At 48.2% G+C, this 26,995-nt stretch overlaps 1 protein-coding gene across 5 annotated transcripts in view; it reads left to right on the top strand.

The window, feature by feature from the left end:
• MRTFA (myocardin related transcription factor A) overlaps window positions 1-26,995 on the top strand; it is a 119,478-nt gene that overhangs the window by 43,689 nt on the left and 48,794 nt on the right. Inside the window, exon 1 of one of the 5 annotated variants that reach the window (XM_056797389.1) lies at window positions 5,410-5,979. The exons of 2 other annotated variants lie outside the window; for them this stretch is intronic. In XM_056797389.1, coding sequence (XP_056653367.1) covers window positions 5,862-5,979 — 118 coding nt within the window. In that variant the 5' untranslated portion in view covers window positions 5,410-5,861. Of the gene's footprint in view, window positions 1-5,409; window positions 5,980-26,995 lie in introns of those variants that run through there. 2 more of the 5 variants (XM_056797390.1, XM_056797385.1) reach the window with 2 other exon arrangements.

Raw genomic sequence — 26,995 nt, 5'->3', positions numbered from 1 at the left:
TCTAAAAGCAGGCCTGAAACTTGCACAGTGCGTGTCTGACAAGTTTTGACAGCCAGAGAGAAGACCTCACGGGCCAGATGCACAGGGCGGCATTGAAGGGCAAACTGGCAGTGCAGTTAGGAGCTTGCAAGAGTTAATGGATCATTGGAGATGACCACAATGTGGGGACTTGGATAAGGGATTTCTGCATTCTTGGACCCTCCTTCCACCGGGCGACGCGGCTGCCCCTCTGCTCCTCAGTCTTTGGGAGTTTATGTGGATAGAAATTCATCCCCCCCAAGCTGATCTCACGCTGAGCCCCGCCTGCCTTGTGTCCGTGTGCTCACCTCCCTGGCTTCCTTCAAGTCCCAGTGAAGATGTCCCCTTCCTCAAGAAGCCTCTTCCAACTCCCCTTCACGCTCGGGCCTCCCTCTGATCCTTTCCTTCACTGTGCCCTGTGCGCGGCTCTTGGCCCGCCGCTCTCCACCAGACTTGTGAGCTCCTGGAGGAAGTGACTGTCCTTGGCCTCCTTTTGGCATGCCCGGGGCTTAGCACAGAGGAGGCGCCCGGCATACGCCCGTTGACTGATCAGCCATAGAGTCTCACTGCACGCTCGCCTCTGAAGCCTCTCTGGCTTGGCCAGGCCTACTCTTCTGGCCTAGCCTCTCGGCCGGACTCTTCCCAAAGGCCCGTCGTGAGCGCAGCTGGATCCGAATGGTCTGTGCCCGCTGAGTAAGCTTGATTGGGCATTGTGTGGCTCAAAGCACGCCCCTTGGTGCTGGTGCTGCTGCGGGCTCCGGGGCGCTCCCCTCCGTTAGGTGATTAGGGTGACTTCTGAATGCACAGTCCAGACCGCTTCTTGGGCAACAGCTTACGGGAGTTTTTAGATAATTGCGTTTTAATGTGATTGGCTTCATTGTACTACTATAGATTTTACTTTCTGCTTTTTAGAAAGCAGATTCTCTGCTGTTCTGAGCAGACACATGAGGGGGGTGAATTCCAGACGGTTCAGGGCTGACCCCAGCCCTTACTGTACCGGGAGCGGAGCTAGTCCTACGTGTCCTATGTGGATTATGATGATGATGATGATGTGGATGCAGAGTGGAGATGAATTCTTGGGGGGAGAATGGACTCTTTCCTTGGTAAAGTTACACGGCGTGGGCACGTTAGAAACAGAAAGACTGGGCCCAGCTGTTCCCAAGTCAGATCTCTAGCCCCTTGGGCAGGCTGCTTCTCCTGGCACCCACAAAACGCAGACAATGACTTTGGGGACTTCTGCTGTGCTGAGGAAACCTAGGTGACCCGGCGTCCTTCCGTTTTGCTCCATTTCCTTCAACCGCTCTTTATTGGGAGGTGACTCTACTCCATCACGCTGCGTTCTTTGCCTCGAGGCCTTCCCAGAGCATTTCTGAAGTGCGGGTCTGACCCTAGCAACCTCCCCTTCATTTGGTTTCAGAGCCCGTCTGTCACTTCTGTGAGCACATAGACTTTGGGCACGGCAACGTGACCCCAAAGGCCTCTCCAGCCCGTTGGCCTTCCTTACGGATCCTCCTGCACATCGGGCTGGCGCCCGGCTCCTTGCCGTTGCACGACCACGCTCCGCCGGCAGCACTCAGAAGGCGGTGCCGTTCGATGCTAGCGGGTATGAGGAGGCAGAGAAGAGGAGATGGGTAAGGGGATTTGGGCCAGGGCTGGAGAGGGAGAATGGGAGCCACGGAGGGGAGAGCTCCCAGCGCCTTTGGATAGCCTCTTGGGCTTTTCCCAAGCTGCAGTTCTCCTTCTGTGGCTGCTTCACCATATGGAAAAGAATGGATTTCTAGGGGACGACGGGCCCCCCACAAGCTCCTGCACGGTTGGGCGCTCATCTTATTTCTAGCTTCCTTGGCTTTTCTTCTCTGCTCAAAAGAAACGACCTGCGATCTGCGTGTGTGGAGTCCTTGGGTTCTGCCCTCTCCTGTGCTCTGGATGATCCCATCAGGCAGGCCGGAGCAGGGATGGCTATTGACATCTCCTACACAGTGGTTACGAACTGGAGGCCTCCTTGAGGTTGGGAGGTGTTCTGCCGCCCCCTCATCCCCCACTAGCCCTGCCCCGTCTGTCTGTCCTTCCTGAGCTGTGCAGAAGCTGCAGAATTCCACTTCTCTTGGTTATTTGGTTTGAAAGCCCGGCTTGATTTCTCACACTTTTGGAAAATCCTTCCATGTGGCCGAAAGTGTCTGTCAATAGCTCTCATTTATGTAATTGCTTTAAGTTTGCAAAACACTTAAATGTGTTATTTTCCATGCCAGTCTGTCAAAACAGGAATTTTTCAGAGAAAGAAAATGGTGTTATTTAGTAAAGGCCTGCAGTGATTAGTGGAGAGAGCAGGATAGAATGGACGCTTTGTGTCTTGTTCTGCCCAAGTACTCGTCCCCAAGTTGTTTCAGAACAAGTTAGTGGAAGGGGTAAGATAGAGGGGGCAAAGGAACAGGGGACCGGGCCTGTCTGTGGAAGAGTGGAGAGAACTGGAGTTGGCCAGCTTGAACATGAACCCTGTTATACTTGTTCTTGAAGGCTGCTCTGCCTCATCTTCTCTTTTAAGATGGAATTATTCAGAGGGAAAAAGGTTTCGGAAGGTCTCCCTGTCTTCAGTTGTCTTCCTGCCAGGCTCGGTTTTGTTTTTCTGCCCAGTATCCCAAGACTGTTAAGAGCTGGGTCTTCTGGGAATGAATCGTGACCTGATCGCTCTTTTGGGTGGTTTTTATTTAATTTGCTGGATCGTGTATTATAGGCAGATGTTAACAGTTTGAGAAAGCCTAAAGGAATGTTACTTCCAAGCATGCCAACTTTACAGGAAAATGGTCGTGTGAATACATGTAAGATGAAACCCGAGGTTTTTAGCAATGCGAAACAGTGTTTTCCGTTCTGAGGCTATCTTGGCTGTGTGATGGGAGCTTATAGACTCCCCTGGACAATGACCAACCCCTCTTTCTGCCATTGTGTTATGTTGAGGAAGCTCTGGGGAGGGAGGCCTGTCTTAGGACAGGCACTTGAGGCAGGACTTGGCGCTCTCACTAGCAGTAGGGCTCCATATTATCCACAGCTGGCCCTGGAAGCAAAGCCTGGTCCTGGTGACCTTTTATTTTGGAGAGGAAGCAAAGTATTGAATGGACTAGTCTTCTTCGTGGCATGCTGGTAACTTGTGGACAAGATGCAAATGGGGGCTAGGCCGCCAAAGGCTTCCAGGTTTTCTGCCCATTTTTATGAGATTATGGCATCCAGGGGTTCTTGGTTCCAAATGTTCCTTGTCTTAACATTTGGAGCTGGGAGTAGAACATTTCAGGTGGTGGTGGTGGGTGTTGATGGTTTTCCTTTCCCATCTCTCTAACCTCCGAGCTTCCTGTCTCTTGTAAAAATAAAAATAAAAAAGCGACAATGTGAATTTCCCTCTCACCCTCTTTCCCCCTGCCTCCATCCCTTTCCTTATTAACAACAAAGAAAGAAGTATCTAAGGAGAAAAAACCCAGCCAGTATGGTGAGCCCATCTGAACACATTTCACTTTTGTCCTCCCCACCTCTATTTCTGGGCCATTCCTCCGCCTCATATGTCCATCTAGGAGTCAGGTCCCCTTTTCACTGGGGTGGGGAGGGCTTCCCTTACACCCTCCTCCTCCTAAGTTCATGAGCGCCCACCTCTTAACGATCAGTCAATAAAAACACATTGACGAAGGTGGTGTTAATAAGAACAATTGGCCCAAAATATTCCCCTCCTAAACTTGGGGATCACTGTCCCACAAGCACACAGAACACCCAAGAGGGAAATGGGCTCAACTTGGACCACTGAAAATGAGTTGCCTTTGTTGTATTCAGTTGTGACAGAGGCCGCTGAGGGGGCCTGAAGACCCAAGGAGAGGGAGGGAAAGGGAAAGCAGAAGCTTCAGGGTGAAAGTCTGTCTATGCAGCCGCCCTTCTGAGAGCGCAGGGGAGGGATGGGTAGCTTTAGAATGGAACGCTGAGGCGGAGAGGAGATGGAGCGAAAGAGGGTGGAGATGAGGGTTTGAACACTGACTCCCGAGAGTTCAGAACTCCAGGGATGGGCAGGGGGCGGGCATAGGATGGCTGTTCATTATCTGGGAATAGTTCAGGTTGGTTTCTGGCCTCGGGGTAGACTTCTCTCTGGGCCCGGGGTACTAGTTTAGCCTAGAGCCATGTTGGCAAACCTATGACATGCGTGGTAGAGGGACTGCTCCCCTCCCCCTCCCGATGCCCAGCAGCCCAATGGGAGCGCTGCCTCCCTCCCCTGTCTGGGGTGAGGTAGGGGGGCTCCATGCGGTGTGAGGATTGCCGTTTGGGCACTCGGTCTCTAAAAGGTTTGCCATCACTGGCCTAGAGGAGAAGAGCTGAAAGCATGGCGTTCCTCTCCCGCTAAGGCAGGCGACCTTGCTAGGGACTTGGCAGAATGGCTCGGAGAGATGGAATGGAGCTGTCTCCCCTTCCCTCCAAGGCAGGCCCCTGGTTTGTGAAGGAATGGGGTTTCTTTTCTTCTCCCAGAAGGCTGGGAGGTCAGGCAGGAAACCTGGCCTGCTGTTTTATGAGATTCTGCCGGCCACAATGTGGTGCCCCCTCTCTGCTCTCTCCCTTGGGGATCTCCTCAGCTTCCAGGGATCCCAGTAGCCTTTTCTGGGCTGAAGACATCGGCCTTTCTGCTTTTTCCTGCCCTCACCTTTCTGCTGACCTCCACCTGCCTGTCAGCTCCCTCGGATTGGACGTGGACCCATTGTCTTTCCTCCTACTGACCGGGGCACCACCGTGCTGATCTGTGAGAGCCACGAGCCATCCCTTCTCTCCTCCATATGCCACTGTGGCCAAGGCTCTCGGCTGTACCCCTTCGTCCTCTGGCTGCCGCCGTGCTGGGGCAGAACGTCCCGACGTCCTGTGGGGCCCGTCTGTTGCCTAGCTCTGGTCTCTCCCGTTGTCACCCCCGGCTTCACACGGAGCGTCTTCTCTTTGGTGTTAGCCCTTCCCTGACCTAGCCCCTCGCCTTGCTTTCCCACAGACAAGACACTCCGACTCTGGGCGTCCCCCGCTGTGCCCCACGCCTGGGGTGCTCCCCTCCTCACCTCCCCGGTTTCCGTGAAGTCCCTCCCGTGCGAGGCGCCTTCCCCGACCCTCGCGGCCGTAGTGCCTCCCTTGGCTACGCCCTGGTCCTCGGGCACCCCGCTCCGAGTGCCCGTCCCTTGAGGGGAAGGAACGCGGATCCGCATCACTGCTCTCCCTCCCGCCCCCAGCTGTCTCCAAGAGAGGGAGGGAGGGAGCCGCCCCTCAGCAGGCCTGGCGGCCACAGCTGTGGCCGTGACTAGGGGAGGGTCCGCCCTGTCGCCGCTCGCTGCCATTTGTGCCGGCCTCGGCGTCCGTCACACAGGCTAGTCCTCGCGCCTTGAGCAGCCTCTGAAGGCCGGCAGGGGGATGGCGGGATTTCGGTGGGGGCCGTTTGAGAGGGTTCAAAGTTCAGCCCGATGTGGGAGGACCCCAGACGGGGAGGGGAGGAGAAGTCCTCAGGCCATGTGATCCTGCTTGTCTGGCTGAGTTGTGAGCCCAGAAACCAACTGTGTTTACTATTTTGGGTGAATGAGGTGGTTGGCTTGCTACGAGCAGCTCGCCCATGGGACCCTTCCTCGCTCGCTTCCAGCGTGCTCGGCTCTCCTCATTGACATCATCCCAGGGCTTGCTGGTGGAAGAGGGACCCTCCCTTCCGCGGCTCCTGGGCCAGATGCCATGAGGCTTGGCTCGCTGGCGGCTCTGCTCTGCAGACATGAAATAGCGCCCGGAGAGACCTCCTGACGGGGCTGGGGGAGCCGGCCTTGCTGCACCATCTGCTCCCGGGGCCCCCAGTGCCCTCCAGCATGCTGGAGGAGAAGACTGAAGTCCGCCCGTGTGCCGCCGGACTTCTGCCCCTCTCGGGGGTCGGGCAGGACGTCGACGCGGCAGGATGCCAGGACCCGTACCACAGTGTGCGGGAAGGTGAGCCTTTGCGTGTTCCTGCTGCCCTCCCCTTCCCCGTGCAGGCTCACCTGGCCGCGAGCCGGGGGCACACACCTACATGCATGCATGCATGCTCACGCGTGAGTCCGTCCTTTCCTGCCTTCTGCCGACTTGCCCGTGGGGAGTCACAGCGGGATGGGGAATGGGAAGCCCGGCGTGCTTTCTGTTGTTGTGGCAATGGCTTTAGGGCTGCAGACGCGGTCCGTTTACGGGCACAGCCGAGGCTAAGAGACTGGGCTGCATGGAAACAGGAACGGCCCCCGATAGATCATCCTGCCTCCCTTGAAGCCAGAGCCTCCGGTGAAAGCTTATAAGGACCTTCTCCTCTGGTGCAAAAGATGACCGTCGGGAAAGTTCTTTCAGATGAGCTTTTACGTGAGGAGAACGTGTGCTTCTGGGGAAAAGGGAACCTTTGTTTCATGGCTCGGAAACCGGATCCTCTTTGGTGGGGAAGCTGAGAGACTCGGCGCTAAGAATGAAGTGTGGACCCATCTACACCGTGAAGGCACTTCCTAGGAATGTTTGAGAATTCTTGAGCATCCGTGATGGGCTGTGAGTGGGCGTGCTGTAAAAGCGATCACATTGCAAAGAGAAGCTTTTCAGATGTGCGCTGCAAGTCGACTCTGCCCCATCCGTCTACCCAACATTATTGTCCAGTGTGCGCAAAATAATCGCTTTGGTGGCTTCCTTGAAAGTTGGCTGAATGTTTTGTTGGTTTCATCATGTTTGAGGGCTGAATCTCTCCTGTTGTGTCCTGAAAGTCGTGAGAGCGATCTGATTTTCTGTCTAATTCTGCCTAACATGTCAGCATTTGTAACAGAGTGGGGGGGGCCTCTCTTCTGCTTTAGGTGGTGCCAGAGAGGGGATAATGTGGGGGTCCTCTAAAGCCTTTTGTGCAGTTGATGGTTCCATGTTCTTCCCACAAGAGGCTAAAGCAGAGACACCTCCTTCTAACGCATTTCCACCTTCTCCTTGGTAGTTTTTGTTCTTTTATTTGCATTTCCTATTTTTCCCGATTGCCTTAAAAAAAGAATGTCAGGGAACAGTCACTTGCCTGGGACTGTTTGTACCTGGGGAAAAGCAGGCCCAGTGCAACCTTGACGGTATGGTGTGAGACGACAGTTGGAAATAACCTGTGGAAGCAGGGACTTGGGCCTCAACGCTGTTGGAAGGCGGGCAGGGATTCCCGAGAGAGAAATGTTTGAAGCTTCCCAAGCTTCATGGTAGCCACTGAATTGGCAAGAAGAAACAAAACCTCCGAAAGTTGGGGTGTGGGGGGAGGAGAGGTCAGCTCCTCCGTTGTATTATTGATGGAACTTTTTGTATAGGGTGGTTTATAAAAAGAGAATCTCAGACCGGAGATAAACCCTTAAAACACTTCCAAATAGTTTATTGTTGTGCTAATGTGTCTAAAAACAGGAGAATGGCTGAACAAACGGTTGTGCTTGTGCAGCAGTGGAGTAGAACATAATATGGCGGTTAATGACAAATGGGACTTCCTGAAAAACCCAGGATCTAGGACAGGATTTGTATTGCGTTGATGGCATGGGTCACCTACCGTGTCATTGGAGTCAGGGTGAATGGAAAAAGGACAAATAATAATCACTAAAATGTACTTACAGCGCTGACTGTGTGCCAGACACGATTACAATTCTGATCTCATTTGATCCTCTCCACAGGCCTGGGAGGTCGGTGATAAATAAGTGGATGCAGCCATTTAGATGTTGGCAGCAACCTTGTGAGAGGGGTACTACAGGCATTTTAAAATGAGAAAAGAACCGCCCCAGAAAGGTGCATTAGAGAGTCATTTGAAGAGTCTTGATGGGGAAAAGAACTGGTTTGGGGGTGCGTTGTGCCTCTGATTGCATTCTTGCAAGCAGTTTTTACCAGTTCCTGTCGGCACCAGCCCTGGTGATTGTAGTCGTGCTTCCTGTCACTGGGGGGCAGAAGTGTACCCACAGATTGTGTAGGGTCACAGCTCTACAGCTGGGAGGGACCTTAAGGGCCATCTAGTCGAGGCTCTTCATTTTATGGCTGACAAAAAGAGGTACTGATAGCTTACTGCCCAAGGTCACAAAGAATCAGTGGCAGCCCTGGGGTTCCCACTTGGGTCTTCCGCCCCCACTTCCACCATCCTTTCAGTGACACCGCGTTACCGATTGCCTGACCAGGGGAAATATCAGTCACAGTAAGGACAACTTGCTTTTTAGAAACCTAAGATTTAAAGTGGGAAGAAACTGAATCTCATTTTGTGGGTAACAGTAGCTGGTATTTCTGTAGAGCTTTTAAGTTGTTGTTGTTGTTTTTTAAATACATTTTATCCTATTTGAGCCTTCAACAGCCCTGAGACACAGGTATTCTTATCCCCATTTTACAGATGAGGAAACCAACCCAGGAAGGTAAAGGCCCCTTTGGGCCTTTCTTTCCAGGCTTCTTTTCATCCCTATCCCTTACTCCGGCCTTCTTGGTCCTCCTCTCACACAACACTCCATGTCTCCTCACCCTTGCCTCGTGGCTTCTCTGGCTTGCTTATGGTTCTGCTTAGAGCCTGCTGCCATCTTCAGGAGGGTCCATGCTCCCTCTCCCCTTCTCAGGCACGTCCACTTACAATCTATATAGTTTGTATGCACACGATTGTTGGCATGCTGACTCCCCCCTTAGAATGGAAACCTCTTGGGTGGAGAGGCCTTGTTTTGGATATATTTAGCCCCCACACTGAGCAGAGTGCCTAGCATCCAATGTATGCAATAGGGGATTGTTGACTGACTATTGTTGACATGGGTAACAGAAATCACTGAGCTGGAATCTGATCTCACATCCTTCTTCCTCTGAATGCAGTGTTTCCCCCACTATGCCACGACTGCAGAATTATTTCAAATTTGGGTTCAGGGATGCAGAAAACTGTTAGTCCCCCCCCTCCCCCCCCCCCCCCCCCGGAAGAAATACATTAAACCTAGACTAGAGTCACAGGTATCAAAGGCGAACTCCTTCAGGGTAGTGACCTTGTCAAGGAAAAAACCCTCCCCTCGCCATCGCCTTTGACCGGGGCCCAGTCGTCTTTCTGCCTGGCCAGCCCGCCCAGCCACTCTTGCCCCCTGGGTTCAGGCCCTCATCACCTGCTGCTTAGACGGTCGTGACAGCCTCCCACACTCCCTGCCCTAGACCTTTCCTGGCTCCATTGCTGCCAGTGTCCCGGCCCTCTGATTGCCCCTGCGCACCCAGAGGCTGGCTATTGCTTCCAGGATCAAATGGCCCCTCCTTTGTTTGGCCTGGCCCACTGCACATTCCTCCCCTGCTGTGGCCATCTTTCTGTCCCTCGTGTAAAGCAGGACGTTTCCCCCTTCCATGTCTCTGCCCCAGGTTGGTGTGACCCCCCAAGTCCTGGGGGCCGCCCTCCCAGCCCGCCTTGTAGCTACGCACCTCCCTGCTGCGCGCGTGCCCGTCCCTTTGCCTTCCTACAGAGAGCTCAAGCCCGTAGAAATGGAAAGGGCCTCATTGTGGGGTGCTTGTGGCTGCCGTAGGCAGTAATCGGCACTTGGCAAACGTTCATGAAATGATTGCTGGGCGCTGTGATCAGGGCTGGGCACACACATACAGGCACAAAGAAGGCTATTCCTGCCTTCCAGGAGCTCCTGTTCTGACTGAGGAATATGGTGCATAACGAGAAGCTATGGAGTGGGGAGGCTGCGAGGGAACATACAGAGAAGGTGCCAGCCTGGCTGGCTTTGACACTCCTTAAATCGGAGGTTTGGGGAAGAACTGGGCCGTCACGGAAGGGGTCAGGAGCCCTTCCTGATCCTCTAGGGTGGGAGAAGTGGGGAGAGTCAGAAGCAGAGCCTGGACAGGAAGGAAAAAAATAAACACTCCTCCATTGATGCCCTGATAACGGCCATCTTGTCCCCTGTCCTGGGCTGGTGTTCTTTGGAACTTCAGTGTAGTGTATCTTCTCCTTTTGTTAAGGGACTGGGTCCCGCTCCAGGATCTAATCCGTGCCTCTTCTGTGTGCGTGGAATCTGGTTGGCGAATGCCCAGTGCATCCATCGGAGGCTTCTTCCCCTTGGGAGCAGTTGCCATCCCTCCGAGGCCAACCGCCCTTTTCCTGAATCGTTCACGTGTGCTCCAGAAATCTGGGGTAGGCCCCTGGCTAGGCCCGACTCTGTCTCCGTGCGTATCGCACATTCTCCATTGGACGGGCCGTTTCTGCCCCGGCGGCCCCTTCCTCCACCTTCTGGTTCTGCCGTTGGGGGGAGCGAGTCACGTTTTTACGAGGGCAGTCCAAGAAGTACTAGTCACCTGCTGTGCTTTGCCTAGACCGTGCGTGCGCACAGCCGACCTGGCTCCGCCATTGTCATAGGAAACTAGCTGGTGACGCTGCTGTCAGCTCTTCCCCCGGATGTTCTCCCCTCCAAGCCGGCGCTCACGGCCTCGGCCCGTTGCTTTCCTGGTTTTCGGCCTTCGAGCCACCGCTGGTCCCCGTCTGCTCCTGGGTCCCCCTCCTGCCGTATCTCCAAGCCCTCGTTTAAGGGCATCTCTGAAATGGAGCCTTTGAGCCGGAAAGCTCTCTTGCCCCCCCCCAGCCCCCCAGGATTTTTACTCCTTGGACGTGGCAAGAGCGTCTTACTTGCAACGCAGCCACACGTGCCATTTCTCCCATGCCGTCCTCCTAGCCCACGCTAGCTCACGCTAGCAGGCTGCTTTCGGCACCTCTTGGGCCGGCTTGATGAAGCCTCGTCGAGTTTGCCGTTACGGGGCAGTTACGAAAGCCCTTGCCACAGAGGGGTTTCAAGCTCACCCTGCAATCGCAGCACTTCCCGATGGGCCTCGGTGGCTTGTCCTTGTGAGCTGCGTGGCCTAGGTGCAGGGGAGGCCCCTCGTCCCCTCCCCTTCGTCAGTCAGGCTTGGGGTGCAGATCTCTCTGGGGACTGGGGTCGACCTGAGATGCGGGCTGTGCAGTCAGGGGGGCTCCGCCTCAGCGTCAGGGCTCAGGCACCCTTCCGCAGGAGAATCGGGGCTGGGGGCGCCGGGAGCCCACCGCTCCATCCCTTCTGAAGGCCACGCGGCCAGCAGAGCGTCTCCCCCCGCGCCCCGCGCCGGCCCCTACGACTCCGGGCCTTCCCCCTCAAGAGGAGCGTCTCGCCCTTTGTTTGTGCCCCCGGCCCGTGCCGCGGTGCCGGGGAGTTTACCCAAGTGCAGAGGAAGGTGGGTGGGAGAGGATCTTCACTCCCTCCACCCTTTCCTGTTGCCCTTTTGGCTCTCCCTCCCCGCCAGGGCCTCCTAAGCTATTTCTGTCCCTTAATGATCCCCAGCTGTTGCCTTAGTTCTGGCTCTTCTCCTGCCCAGGAGGACGGGGGATGGGACGAGCCCTGTAAACAAGGCTCCCTGGGCTTTCCCGAGAACCAGCCCAAGAGCCGCTTGGGCTGGGGGAGCGTTCGGGCACCCCTGGGTGTGGCTGTGCTGCCGGGGAGGAAAGTGGTCCCAACTGGCTTTGCGTCCACCTTCTGGCTGCCCTGGCTCCGCCCTCCGAGCCTCTTCTGGCGCCTCCTTGTATATAAATAACTGAGCAGCTCCTCCATGCCAGTTCCCAGGACTTGCTGGCCAGCCTCCTCAGCTACTTGACCCTTACGGGCTTCGTAGAGTCGGGGGCGAAGCCAGCTAGCGGGAAGTGCAGTTGTTCGGAGGGCCCCTCGCCGAGGGGGCTGTCGGGTTGGGGAGGGGGCATCGGCGCCCTGCCATTCAGCCAGGGGGTGGCCCGCCGCGTCTCAGCCCGTCCACTCGCTTCCTGCCCAGGAAAGAAGATGGAACTTTTGGGGTCCTTCTAATGGCTCCGTTAGAGAAAACGGAGCTGGAAAAGCGTGTCCACGTTTGGGGTGAAATTCCGTTTAAAAGTTGCTTCGGAATGGGGCCCGGGGGTCAGTCTTTAGATGTTTTCCAGCTCCTTCCTTGCCTTGCCACGGTGGTCCCAAACAGAAAAGGCAATGCCTCGGCGCGTGCAAACGCGGAAGAACGGGCCCTGGAAGACGCGCAGGCATCTTGAGGCCTCGGGAGCCTTTGCTTGCCCGGCTCGTGCCCTTTGCAGAAATGTGGGTCCGTGGAAAAGAGCGAGCCTTGGGTAGTTTACACATCCAGGCTTGGCACACAGCGTAAGAGGAAGCGCGCAGAGACAGTGAAAGAATCATTTCCCCTTCCTCTTGGGTGCCTGCCTGGGGCCTGGCCAAACGCGGAACACTCCAGCGCAGCGTGCAGTGGCAGGAGAGAGCAGGAGCCGGGGAGGGCGCCCCCCCCCCCCCCCCCCGGGAAGGGCCTCTCACGCGTATGCCGGGTTGCGCTTTATCCCCGGTGCCGCCGGCCCCTGGGGCAGCTGTGGCTGGCCTTCCATTAGCCCCGTGGTCTGTCTGGGGACCCACCTGCAGCCCCAGTGACCGGATCGAGGAGGAAGGGAGGGCCAGCAGGCTTGGCCGGCAGCAAGTAGCCCCTGCCGTGGGGACAAGGTAGAAGTCAGCTGAGCTGCAGCAATCGGAGAAGGAAAAGAAATGGACGGGAGCAAAGGAAACTTCCCCTCTTTGCGGGGGGCCGATGGCATGCTGGGAGAGTCCCAGGTGGAGGTTTGGGGTCTTAGGAAGTGGAGCCCTGGGCAGTGCTTTGTGGCGGCGGCCAGGAAACGGCCTGTCCATCTCCCAGACGCCTCTCTTGGAGGAGGCCCTCGCAGGACGGTGGGTCCACGAGGCTCCATTTTCCCCGAGGCAGTTCACACGGTTGCCCTTCAAGCAGAGCCATGATCTCATCTTCCAGAACACGAATGAGAGAATTCTCCAGGAACTCACTTTTCTTCAACTCTTACTTTCCATCTTGGAGCCTTTATCGTGTACTGGTTCCGAGGCCCAAGAGTGGTAAGGGCTATGGCAAAGGGGGCCAAGGGACTTGCCCAGGGTCACCCAGCTAGGAAGTGTCTGAGTTCAAACTCGGGACCTCCCGTCTCTGAGTCACCCAGCTGCCCCCCAATAATTTACCCTTGACCTGCATCACTGGTTGTCGTTGGTTGGAGCCACCTGGACTCCTCCCGTATGGTTTTCCTTGAAGGTCTTTGATTGTCTCATTTGGAAGTCTTGCTTCAGCCCTTTTTACCCACGCTGTCCTTCTTGAAAGTGAAACAGGGCCTCGACTTGATGCCCTCCCCTTTGTGGGTCACTTATAGGAATGAAATGGAAATATTTGGTGCTTTGGGGGGGGGTCATGTTCTTTGTCTGCAGGCAGACAGGAAGAACTGTTGATGGAGAGGAGGGAGGCGCTCCATACATCAGCACAACCTCACCCAGCCAGAAGTCCCGCCGTAGCGTTTATGCCAGTGGGGCGCTTTCTGTTGTGCAGGGTCGTACTTGGTCCCAATTGCCCTTCCATCCTGTGTTCTAAATGGCGGGGACAAGCTTCCTCGTGATCTCTTCCCACCTGAGAGTTGCCGCGGTTTCCGCCTTCAAAGACGCTTTTTCATGCGATTGGGAAAGGCCAAAAGCCGCCGGGAGTTTCTTCTCTCTTCCCTTCTCTCCTTTACGTCTCCTGACCGGTTCTAAGTCTTGGTAGCTCATTTGTTTTTCTTCGCAGAAGATTATGGAAATTCCTCTTGAGTCTTTTCAGAGCCATTCACACCTTGGCAGGTTCGAATTTTAGGAGCACATTTTGGGCGTTCTCGGTGCATTTAATTAAAGAAATAATTCGGTCCTTGTTCTTGGGCTCTTTACAACCACGAAGTGATATTTATTGAGTACTCCGGAGCCCAGGAACAGAGGCTGCTTTTTAGCTGACTTCATGTTCTTAAGCTGCCTTCCGACAAGAGGCGAGTCCTTTTTTCTGGTGGGTGAGGGAGGTGATTAGCTTCCAACCTCAGAAGCGTGTTTACCAAGAAGGGGAGGAAATCCTGTGGATGTTGGCCCCAGTGGCTGCCACCGCCTAGAGGAGAAGCCCTCTTACAGTATGAAATGATGTGAAACGGCTAAAGAGGGCCTTCCTTGACCTGCCTTTTAGAGTGAAGGCCATCAGGTAGTTTCTGTAGCAATGCCTCTCCTCCCAGCCCCCCTCTGAAAGCACATGTGGCATTAGGGTGGCGTTCGTCTGGCGGGGCCATAGGAGTAATGAAAATACAGATTGGCCCTGGAAAGTGATTTCTGATGGCCCCAAGTCAGGAAAAGGAATGAACTTTGAAAAACATAGATGTGAAGCAAATGAAAATTGGGGAGTCAGAAGCAGCGACGAAAGGATCGTGGGTGAATATGAGAGGGATATCATGAAAGGCTTATAAGTCAGCGGGAGGAGAAGAGGATGCATTGAATCACGGAACTTTAAAATTGGAAGGCAACCCATTGGCCTTCGAATACAGGCGGTGCCTTCAAAGATTCAGGTAGCCACTTAGTCTTTGCAGGAAGGACTTCCAATGAGAGGGGAGCCCTGCTTTCCTGAGACAGCCCATTCCTTCTGGTTTCAGGAAGATCTCAGCTTCTCAGGAATTTTCCTTAGATCAAACCTAGAGTTGCTTATTGGTAGCTTCCCATTCTTGCTCCTACCTTTATATTCCAAAGTCAAACAGATCAAGGCCAACAGATGTCCAAGACAGGCTTTTCTCTGCTCTCCTTAACTCAAATAAAGGCACAGATGGTATATTTATCCGTTGTCAGATGATATGGAGTTAGAATGGATAATTTAACATCCCGGACAAGGGTCCAAAGATCTCAACAGATTAGGGCGTGGAGCTAAATCCAGTAAGATAGAACTAAATAGGAATCAATTTTAAGGCTTAAATTTTAAGGTTCAAAAAACTGACCCCCTAAGTCCAAGGAGGGAGAGCATTTGTCTGAAAAAGATCTGGGGTTCAGAGCTGATACTGTCTTGATTTGCCTTAGGAGTCAGAACACATCCAGAATAATGTGTGCAATTCTGACACCACCTTTAAAGAAGGATCTTGAAATAAGTTAGAAAATATTTAGGTCAGCCAGAATGTGGAAAAGCATAAAGCTCAAATCACATGAGGAAATGTTTTGAGAAAATGGGGATATTTAACTTATGGAGGTATTAGAGGTACAATTTAGTTGTTTTCAAGGACACCTTGTACATGAAGTCTTTCCCAATCCCTCTTAATGCCAACACTCATCCCCTTTAAAAAAAAAAATATATATATATATATATATAATCCTTACCTTCAGTTTTAGAATTAATACTGACTATGGACTCCAAGGAAGAGGAGTGTGGTAAGGACTAGGCAATCAGAGTTTTAAGTGACTTGCCCAGGGTCACACAGATAGGAAGTGTCTGAGGCCACATTTGAACCCAAGACTTCCTGTCTCTAGGCCTAGCTCTATCCATTGAACCATCTGGCTGCTGCTAATGCCCTACTTCTGTTGATAAGCTCCTATCTTCCCTCTGGGTTGTTTGTTTGCACATAATTATTTTCTCCTCTGTTAGACTGGGAGCTGAGTGTCAGCAATAACTGATTTTTGCCATTATTTGCCATTATAGTCTCATCATTTACCACACTGTCTGGCACATAGTAGGTGTTTACCATATTCTTGTTTATTTGAATCTGAATGAAATCGGATAGCTGTATTTTACTCTTCTAAACAGAAATTGTCAAATAACTTACATGGCAATTCTTATTAGATTCCAAAATGGTGTCTTCTTCTGTGACCTTCCCTTATTAGACTTTTTCAGTTTGGAGGTAGCTCATAAAGAGATGGTGTCGACCATGAATTATGTCCTGTTCATTTTTTTATTATACAACTGGCCTTTGAGGGTCAGTGAGAACCAGTTGTCAGAATATCTGGTTCTTGGCATTGGGGGGGGGGGGGGGCGGGGGAGAGTATTTGGAGTAAGAAAATATCTGAAATCATTTTTGCCAATAAACATTTATTAGATATTAATAATGTGCTTGGCTCAGCATAAAATAAAACCTAGAGGAAGAGACTGTCCCCAATTAACAAAAGTTAATTAACAACAACAATAACAAAAAAGAGTTGGAGACTTCCTGTAAGATGGTGTCAAAAAGTAAGGACCTGTGCCTCCCCAGTGTCGCTGATCCTAGGGTAGGCAGGCTATAGGAAGCTTTACCAAGACATGACGGTTCTTCCCAGGGCTGCACTCTAGGCACTGAGGCCTCGTGGCCATAAGCCTGGCCCAGTCTCTTTCTTTTCTTGTTTGTATGCACCCCTTCCCACAAAAATGTGCATCTCTCTGTGAGCATGGCTTGGTAGGAAGTACTAAGTTTGGAATGAGGAGGTCTGAGTTCTAATCCTGACTTCATCAGTTGCTCCCTATTTTCTTTTGGATAGGTCAATTAACTCTCTTTGACCCAGTTTTTTTACATATAAAATGTCTCTTCCAGCTCTCTATAGATGACTAGGACCAATACTCCCTGCTTTATTGCCCTAGTAGTAGTAGTAGTAGTCTCTTGGTAACCGAGGATGACAATTGTCTTTGTGCATTTTTGTGCACAAAGTGTGCAAAGACACTTGTGCGTGAAGGAGATTTAAGTGGAAAAGTCGATGCACAGAGACAGTCCCACTCTCTCGGCGTGGGAAGCCTGGGTCCAGTGGCACGAAAAGTCGTTACACCTGGAGACTTCCTCAGCTGCATTGGATGGCCGTGTTGTCCTTTGTGCTCCAACACGCCCTAAGCACTCCACAGTGCTTTGCTGCGTCGCCCTCTCAGCCGCTGAACCTTCTTGTAGGTTTCTTCTGTCTGTTCAGCCGAAGCAGTCTTCACATGCTGGGTGAGCAAAGCCCTGGTTCACAAGGGGTCGATGACCCAATGGCTACCCTCACAAGGTTTGGCCGGCCTGTCGAAGCCGTTGCCCGGGGTGTGGCCACTGCCACATGCTAGCAGCTACTGGGAGCCACCAGTGAGAGCTGGGTGTCAGGTGGGGGTCCGAGGCTGGGGAGCTGCCCTAGGAGGGCACGACAAGCCCTCCATACCAGAGATACTACCCCTCCCTGAACACCCCATACACCCCTTTATTTATTTATTATTTATTGCCCTACTACCTACCAAATCATATGAAATAGTGACTATGTCCCTGCTCTGACCTTGATTAAAACTGACTAACTACTGCCACTACATTTTCAGAAAAATGAATAGCCATTCTCTTACTACCATCCCCAAAGCTGCTAAAGAATTTATATAACTTTTAAAAGACCTTGTAGATAAAATGTCTTCAGAAATCCAAATCTACTGATGTAGGAAAAAATGGAATTGGATAACATGTTAGAGGAATTCTTTGTTTTTTACAAAATATGAAGAAATTTTAAAAAATTTTGGTAACTGCAACATGTTATCAAATAAAAACAAAAAATGGAACTGGCAAATAAACTGAACAAAATTTTTTGAAAGTCAAAAGATGATATAGATAAAATCAAACAAGACCAGGAAGTAGTGAAACTAAAAAAGGAACTGATGGATGTGCACAGTACCAAAAAATATTTGGAAGACAAAGCATAAAGTATAAACATGAGATTCATTGGGACCAAGGGAGGGAAGAGGGAGGCAACAAATTTCCCAAGTAGACAAGTTCAAGTATCCTCTGCAAATAGAATGCTTAGGACATCAGCACAGAGAAACTTTCATTTCATTTTGTCAACTAATGTAATTGTGGAACTACCAAATTATTTACTTTACATCTGTCTGTCTTTTACTCCATTTCGGAGGTAACATGGTGGCCTCCGCTCTTTGAAGTGGTGTACCATATAGTACCAGTCTTAGTGTTGACGCCCAGTCAGCTTTAGCCCTCCTGTAGCTCAGAAATCCCAAACTCAAGCAGTCCACTTGCCTCATCCTCCCTAGCAACAGGGACCATGGGTCTGTTTCACCTTGTCTGGTTTATGGAATTATTTCTTTTAAATTTCTTCAAGTGATAAGAAAAAAAATAATGATATTTAAAGAAATACCAATTAGAACAATATTAAATGTTCCATAAGCAATCAGAAATATTTCAAAATTGGACAAAATGTTAGAGCTTTTTAAAAAATAGAATTTGACCCCCAAATTACATGCCCTGCATATGTGATCATAATGTTTAAGAACAGAAAAATATATTATAGACAAATAAGACCTAGAGGAATTTGTCAAAATTAAAGAGGAGTGGTACTCTATTGTGAACATCCTTATGCCTAGGTATACCTCTCATAAATCATCTTCCAGTCCCCACCTGCACTACCTGATAATTCATTCCAATCCCATTTCATCCTCCTGCCCCTCTCTGCATCCTAACACAGTCCTACTACTACCCCAAAGTTTCAACTAAACACCACCCAGCCTTTCCACTATGCCTTCTAGAATGCCCATTTTATAGACAACAAACTTTCCTTTATTTTAAATCTTTTCCTTTCCCAATCTTTCCATCTACCAGCTCCCATTGAAACCCTTTCCCCTGAGAAACCAGCTTCTCTTGACTACCCTTTCCAGTACTGCCTGTACTTTTATTCATTCCTCTCACCTCACTGGTTGATGGTTGATTTGAAATATTCCATGCTCCTCCTTGGCACTTTTAAGTGTTCCCCCATTACCTATCATTCACTAATCTCTCTTTCTTGGAGTTTCCAAGGAAAATCCTTTTAATTCTTGTCTACAGACTCCCAAATCATGCCCTTTCTTTCCTCAATGTAATAATTCTTAATTCATACACATCAAATAATTCCATTCAATTCATAAAGTAAAGATTAACACCAATCAGATAAGAAATGCAACTAATAGTAAGGGTTCTGGTAACTCTTTAAGAGTATAAGTTGTTGGACAGTTACTGATTTACATTGGTTGAAGGAATTTCTTCTCTGGCCAGACCTTATAATCAAAGAAATCACAAGTTAGGACTAAAAAAAAGTAGAGGGGAAAGGAATCATATTACTCTTATTAAAAGTCATAAATAAAAATATTAATGATAAAGAAGCCACATTTGAACTACTTGCTTATTAACAAGTGGAAATTAACAGCTATACAATAGATATACAAAAGGTATTAATTGGTAGAAGCAAGGAATACACATTTTAAAAGTTATGTGTAAAGATTAAAATTAATATCCAATAACTATTATATTTTATAAAGTTTTATTAATAACAACTTAAAATAAAAAGCTAGAGTAAAACATGCCTAACTAGATCGTGGTCCTGAGAGAAGAGAGCAATAGGGTGGAGCTCCAGAACTTATAAACAATTATGTGAAGACACAAATGTGCACAAAGGTAAAAGCATTCTGGGTAATGTAGTTTTAGGGATTCAAGATTTTCTAACTATACATTCCTCCCCCCCTTATCCTTTTGGGAGACCAGTCTCCCCAAAGGGATCATTTAAACATAATCAACTCATAAATTACAATAATTTGGGGATGAAAGGGAAATAAAAGAGAAAAAGAACAAAACCAATGATTGCTACATTGACAAAAAGTGAAGTTGGGGGGCAGTCCCCTTTGGCACAAGAGTGTATATTCAAAACAAATGCACTCAACCCCCTATAGTTCAATTTAGTACATCCCAAAGTTTACTCTGGATTTTCTGGTACAGCATGTGGTCTCTGCAGGCATCTTCACGGTGCCTTTTCCAAACAAGTTCGCCTTCTAGATTCTGGGAGGTAGTCTCTTGTTTTTTATCCTAAAATTACTCTCAAAAGAATTTAAACTTTGCATTATAGGATAATAATACAACCCCCCCCCCCCCCCCGGAGGATACAGGGATACACATAGGAATAGGAATCACACAGTGATACATGGTCAAGTCATAAGGCATATGAATCAATTATAAAAAAACATCAAAGAATCCAAAGAAATTAAAAAATAACCTTTGAGTGAAATATAGAATATAAAAAACTTGAAAAATTCTGGGAAGAAGGAAAAAAATCACAATAGGTTCTTGTAGCGATCCATGTCCTTATAAGCCTGTAGCAGCAATCACTCACTAACCCAATTTAGCAGTCTGGACTACAGTAAGTTTGCCACACTATGAAAGACAGAAAAGGGACTAGATTATGGGAGCCAGGTAGGAGCCAAAGTGAGATGCCTGTGTAACAGGGACCGACATAGGCAGTAAGTTCAAAAAATCCTTTTCTCCAATTCAATAGACTTGATCCCTATTAAGGAGGGAAAGCAAAACTCAAAAGGTTAACATCAATAAACTTCCAGATCTCATTAAAAGTTCCTTCCCCATCTCCAGTATCACCCATTTAGGTTTCTTTTGTTGGAGCTCTGAAGTTCCTCATAGAAGCACTGAGCAAAATCTTCATTCTGCATGTTGAGAGTATTTAAGAATTAAAAAACTTTGTTAAAATATTTCAGTTTGGTCTCTAATTGAAGCAGCATAGCTTCCTCCATATTCTTGAGGAGAAGCAAACAAAATGAGAAATATGCAGTACAAATACAGAATGCCAGTAAAAAAAAAAAATCATGCAGAGCCAGCTTGCTAACTCTGAACTCCAGAGTTTCAAGCATGCTTTGCAACAGCATTTTGTTCTGAAAAACAACTGAATGGAGTTTATTTACAGAGTAAACAAAAAAAAAAAGGCAAAACTTCCTAGGAGAAGAATAGCATATTTACTTATCAAGGACTGAGTTAAAAAAAAAACAGACCTCATGTTTTGAGTCAGAAGAGTGAAGGAAAAAGCAGGCTTATTCCCCAAAACTGACTTCAAATCTACTCATTTTGGGACTCTCTCTCTGCTCTTCTTGTGGGGGAAAAAAAAAAGACCTTCAGTCAAGAGTCTTAGTCAAGACCTTGAAAACTAGAAGGGGGTGGAGCTGAATAGCTCAGGTTTGCAGAAAAGCCGCTAGCACACACAGCTTGAAAACCCACATGGGTTGGGGAAAGGGATTGGGATGGAAGGATTTTTATACAATCACCCTCCGTGAAGAGATTAGACTCAGAGATAGTAGTGGGAGGTAGCAGCGGAGCAGCTCTTAGACTTCCCAGCACACCTCAGTGGTAGGGAGACCCGGGCAGGAGCAGCAGTGGCCGCAGTGGAGTAAAAGCAGGTGGACTGGAAAGAGCATAGGCAGCAGGGAGAGAACACAGCTTGCAAAACTTATCTAGGCTATCTTAAAAAATATTTGAGGCAAGAGATAATAAGGAAAAAGACTTGTACAAGAACATTCATCGCGGGGCTCTTTGTGGTGGCAAAAAACTGGAATATAGGGGGATGTCCTTCGATTGGGGAATGGCTGAACAAATTGTGGTCTATGTTGGTGATGGAATACTATTGTGCTAAAAGGAATAATAAAGTGGAGGAATTCCATGGAGACTGGAACAACCTCCAGGAAGTGATGCAGAGCGAGAGGAGCAGAACCAGGAAAACATTGTACACAGAGACTGATACACTGTGGTAGAGTCGAATGTAATAAATTTCTCCATTAGTGGCGATGCAGCGATCCTGAACAACTTGGAGGAATGTACGAGAAAGAACACTATCCACATTCAGAGGAAACACTGTAGGAGGAAAAACAACTACTTAAATATATGGGTCAAAGGGATATGGTTGGGGATGTGGACTCTAAATTAACATCCTAGTGCAAACAACAACATGGAAATGGGTTCTGATCAAGGACACAAGTAATACCCAATGAAATTGTCGGCTGCTGGAAGGGTCGGTGGAGGAGAGGGAGGGAAATTAAATTAAAAAAAATTAAAAAACAAAAACAAAAAAATATTTGAGGGAGCAGCTGGGTAGCTCAGTGGATTGAGAGCCAGGCCTAGAGATGGGAGGTCCTGGGTTCAAATCTGGCCTCAGATACTTCCCAGCTGTGTGACCCTGGGCATGTCACTTAACCCCCATTGCCTAGCCTTTACCACTTTTCTGCCTTGGAACCAATACACAGTATTGATTCCAAGAGGGAAGGTATGTGTGTGTGTGTATTTGAGAATTCTGTCTCTTCATGGTAAGCCAAAATGTAAAGATTAAAATTAATATCCAATAATTATTATATTTTATAAAGTTTTATTAATAAGAATTTGAAATTAAAAGTTAGAGTAAAACCTGCCTAACTGGACCACAGTGGCTAGAGAAGAGAGTGATAGGGCGGAGCTCCAGAACTTATAAACAATTATGTATGTGCATTAATGTGCACAAAGGTAAAAACAATCTGGGTAATGTAGTTTTAGGGGTTCAAGATTTTCTAACTATACATATACCTGGAAGGCTCACAAAATGTAAGATCTCTTTCAAATCCAAAAACACAGGAATCGTACCTACTCTGTTTTCAGGCTACATGCAATAAAAACAGAAGACCACAGCAGTGAGATGAATACAAATTATAAAATACAGGGAAATTTTTTAAAAAATCTTTCAAACAATGAATTAAAGAAAAAATCAGAAAAAAATATATTTAAAGTAGTTTAAAATACTAAAATCTTTGTGATGAAGCTAAAGTAGATATTAGAAGGAACTTTATTTTGCTGAGTGCCTCTTGTAATAGGAATGAAAAGGAGATAATCAAATTAAGGTGATATCTGAAGGCACAAGTAGTAATCCAAAGAATGCTTAAAAACAAAATGATGATATAATTCATTTACAGTGAGCCTGTGACATGGGTGCCAAAGATGGCACACAGGGTGCTCTCTGTGGGCACCTCCCCCAAAAGTTTGTTACTGGAAAGGCAGAGGGGCTTGGACAGAGCTGCTCTTCTGTCTAGCATCCCAATGGGAGCAAGTGATGTGAAAGTATCACATGGGAGCAAGGTGGGGCACCCCTGGCACTTGGTTGGGCTGGGGGGCACGGCATGTGGTCTCTAAAAAGTTTGCCATCATTGATACAGTTAGTCAAAAATAAAGAGTAACTGAATTGGTCAGTATGCCATGGGCCATTTTTTAAAAGACCCATAAAATTGGCAAACCATTAGTAAAGTTAATAAAGGAGAAGGAGCATGCAAGCCAGAAATATTTTAAATGAAAATAAAATATCACAAAACTCAAAATAATGAATTATTAAGAATAGATGAACAATGTTGCATAACTCTATTCTTACAAATAAGAAAATTTAAAGAAACTAGATGACTGCCCTGAAAGAGGTACATTATCCACATTGACACAGCAGTAAATCAGTGACTGAATGTATATATGTATATATAAAAATAAAATAATATTGATCTATAGAGAGTGTGTGTATTGTTCACTACCCACAGTCTCAAAGCAAGCAATGACAAGTCATCAAAGAATCATCCCACCAAAACCATCTGGCCCAGATAGATTCACAGCTGAAGTCTTTCAGACTCTACAAGAGTAAATAAAATGCCTATATTACCTGGGATGTTTATAAATAGAGAGAAAGACTAAATCCCTCTCAGTTCTGTTGTGAGGCAAATATGATGTTGATTTTAAAACCAGACCAAGGAAACAGTAAAAAAAAAGGAAATTATAAACTGGCCGTGCTGATGGATATTGATGTAAAGTTACAAAAGACTCTTGAATGGCAAAATAGCAATTAGAAGCTTCATTGAAGGGAGTGAAGAAACAAGGAAGGGGGGAAGAGAAGAAGCATTTCTACAGTGTCTACCTATGTGCCTGTGCCTAGTTTTATGCAAATATCTCATTTCATTACATGACTCTGGAAGGTTAGTGCTATTATTTTCCCCATTTTACAGTTGAAGAAACTGAGGCAGAAACGTTATGTGATTTGCCCTTGGTCACACAACATGGAAATGTGTATAGTCAGACTTAAACTTGGGTCTCCTTGACTCCAGGCCAGCAATCTATCCATTGTTGCACCATCTCACTGCCAGAACAGTAGTTCTGTAATGGAACAAATTATGTTACCTCAAAAAAACCTGGACTATTTCAAAACAACTTGCCTCTTACTCAACACACACACACACACACACACACACACACACACACACACACACACACACACACATGCGCGCGCGCACACACACACACACACGCGCGCGCACACACGCACACACACACACACACACACACCACCCATTTCTATATAAACCTTACTCTTGATTTTCCTTTTCGAGAATCCTGTACTGAGCTGTCAGTAGGGGAGTAGCGACTGCGTGTGGATCGTTTCGGTCTCTGAGTTGGTGCCAGACGGTCTGAAAGCCCACCTCAGGGCCCTGCCTGACTCATCCGCAGCGCCAGATGCAGACGGCAGCCCTTCGAGTCCCTGCGCTTTTCATGGTCACACAAGGAAGCCTCCACGTTCTTAGGAGCCCTTCTGTCATCCGGGCTGAGTTGTCACAACTTGGAAGCCTGCTGTGTCGGCGGGCACACCGGTTGTGGCACCTTTCTTTGGGGATCCTTCATCCCTGCGGATCCCCGGTGGCAGCGATCCATGCTCCTCCTGTGTGTGCGCAAAAGGCGGCCCCAGCTAGCTCCAAACCAGTTTAGCAGGTTCCATATGCCTGGTGACTTTTGGTGTACCTTCTCTCATACATGGATTCAGGCCAATATTTTGTACATCGATTGTATTCTCAAAAGGTATAACCACGCATTTAAATAAAGTTTTACATCTACCAATGTGTAAAGTGGCTGGTTTTGAGTGAGTTCACCCATTTAAAGTCCTAATGGCGTACTGGATTAGGCATTACCGTTGGAGTTAGTAAGATTTGAGTTCAACTCCCACCTCAGACACGTAGTAGCCTAGCAACCCTGGGCAAGGCTCTTAGCCTTTATGTGCCTACATTCCTTCATCTATAAAATGGAGATATTGGACTCAATGGCTTCTAAGGTCCTTTCCAACTCGTGAGTTTATAATTTGTCAATCAGCAGCATTTATTAAGTGTCCCTCATGTTCCAGGCTCTGTGCTGGGTGGGAGTTGGAAAAACAGATACAAGAAAGGAAACCATTTCTACTTAAATTTTCTTAGGGGAGATTACAAGTATGTATGAAAATACAGATAGCAAAAATGGGGAGTTTAAATATCAATCTGTACAAAATAACTAAGTCCAAGGGAGTTTGGAAGGGGAGAGTGGGAATCAGAAATGGTTTCCTAATGCAGAAGAAAACTTGGTGGCCAATGCAAAGTGGGAGTGCTTTCTAGGCCTTTGGGTTGGTCAGAAGATGCACGGACTACTGTGACGGACAGAGTGGGGGAAGGGGACGTGAGTGCTGGCCAATGAGGCTAGAAAAGATAGTAGGAGTCGAGGCACGTTGATCCTTGAGGCAATAGGAAAGTCCTGGAGTAGGTTGGGGAAGAGAAATCTGTGCTTATGAAAACTACTTTGGCAGTGAGGTATAGGATGGATTAAAGGGGGAGCTTGGCTTAATTGGGATGCCATCATAATAATGCAGGCATGAGTCTTGAGATGCTGTGGAGGTGGAAAGGGCAAGATTGGGGGACAGAGTGAGGAGTCTAGGTTCTGCATCAGAAGACCAGCCAAGCCTTCAACAGAAGCAGAGCCATTTGGAAGACGAGAGAGTTTAGCGGAAGATAATGACGTGTTGAGGTTAGGCTGTCTCCCTGTGTGTGCTCTGAGTGCCTCCAAGTACCCAGTATTCGGTCAGTCATAATTGGAACCCCAGAATTTCAGGCATTCAGTGATCACTGCCATGTTGTGGTTCATTAGCACCATGCAATCCATTAAGTTTGCTATTTAAGCTTCCTAGGATTTCAATTCTTGGGTCGATCTGATGGGATGCTTTACCAAAACCTGTGTAATCACGATGAGATTTCAAATGGAGATAGCTTGTAGTGGTCATTATCAGGCACTTCATAAATGATCTTCAGTCGCTTTGGGTTGTTGAGAAGTACAGTCTCCAAGAGATGGCAATCTCTCTGCATTCCGTCATTGTAAACAGAACAGTTTAGTTATGGGTGCCTTATTTAGGAATAACATTGATCCCAGCTCTGATTTCTACTTAATACCAATGTGACTTAGGTCAAATCTCGGGTAACTCCCTTGGGTCTCAGTACCCTGTAAAATGAGGGGGTTGCATTAGATGACCTCCAAGATGCCTTTTATCTCTAAATTTGTAATCCTACAGTTTTGTGAATGAGGCATGTTTATCTAGGAGAAGAGAAAAGGAAGAATTGGGGGAGACATGATGCTTGTCTTCAATCTGAATTCCTTTTCTCAACTCCCTGACATCTCATTTCAGTATCCTTTGGCATCATCCTCCAGTCTCTGAGAAAGAGGTGACCCTTCTCCTTGGTCAGGGCCAGCCCTTCCCATCATCTGTAACAGATTGTATCCTCAGTCATCCCCTCCCCTTTTCCTAAATTTTCAACCCTTCCATATCAACTAGTTCCTTCCCAACAGTCTTCAGACATGCCCAAGACTTCCTTATCCTTAATTGCTTTCACTAGATCCTACCATTCCTTCATGGTATCTCTCTCCCCACTTTCCTCAGCCAAACTCCCTGAAAAAAGTTCTCTGTGCTCACTGCCTCCACTTTCTCTCCTTTTAAACACTCCTCAACCCCTCTTCACAGTCTCAGTTGCAGCCTCATGTCTCACCTTATAACTGCTCTCTCCAGAATGACCAGTGATCACTTAATTGCTCATACACTGATGCTCTTTTTTCAGTCCCAATCCTTCTCAGACTGACTATTGTGTTTGGCACTGACAACTCCTCTTGGACACTCTCTCCTCCCACTTGCCAGACTCACACGTGCCATGACCCTAACTATCGGTGTTGCTTCAAGATTCTATCCTGTCTGTAGCCAAGGAAGGAACTGGTGGGATCTGAATGCAGATCAAAACCTGCCATTTTTCACTCTATTTCCTTCATGATATCTCTGTTTTATGTGTGTGGTAAGTATCTTCTATCATGACATGAACAATATGGAAATACTGGTCTAACCTATATCAGACTCCCCACCACTGGGAGGGGGGAGGACCTACTGTAGGGAGGGAGAAGAATCTGAATTTTAAAATGCCAAAAAAAATTTCTATATGTAACTGAAAAAAATAAAATATTGGGGGTAGGGGGAAGAAGTAGTCAAATAAAAACTTTAAAAAGATCCTATCCTAGACTCTCTTTTCTCTTTTCCTTATATTCTCTTTCTTTCTAATGTACCTTAGTCAGTGGTTTCCAGTT

Source organism: Monodelphis domestica, chromosome 5 (assembly GCF_027887165.1).
Source record: "Monodelphis domestica isolate mMonDom1 chromosome 5, mMonDom1.pri, whole genome shotgun sequence".
NCBI classification, from domain to species: Eukaryota; Metazoa; Chordata; class Mammalia; order Didelphimorphia; family Didelphidae; genus Monodelphis; species Monodelphis domestica.
This window is presented reverse-complemented; position numbering and strand designations above follow the sequence as displayed.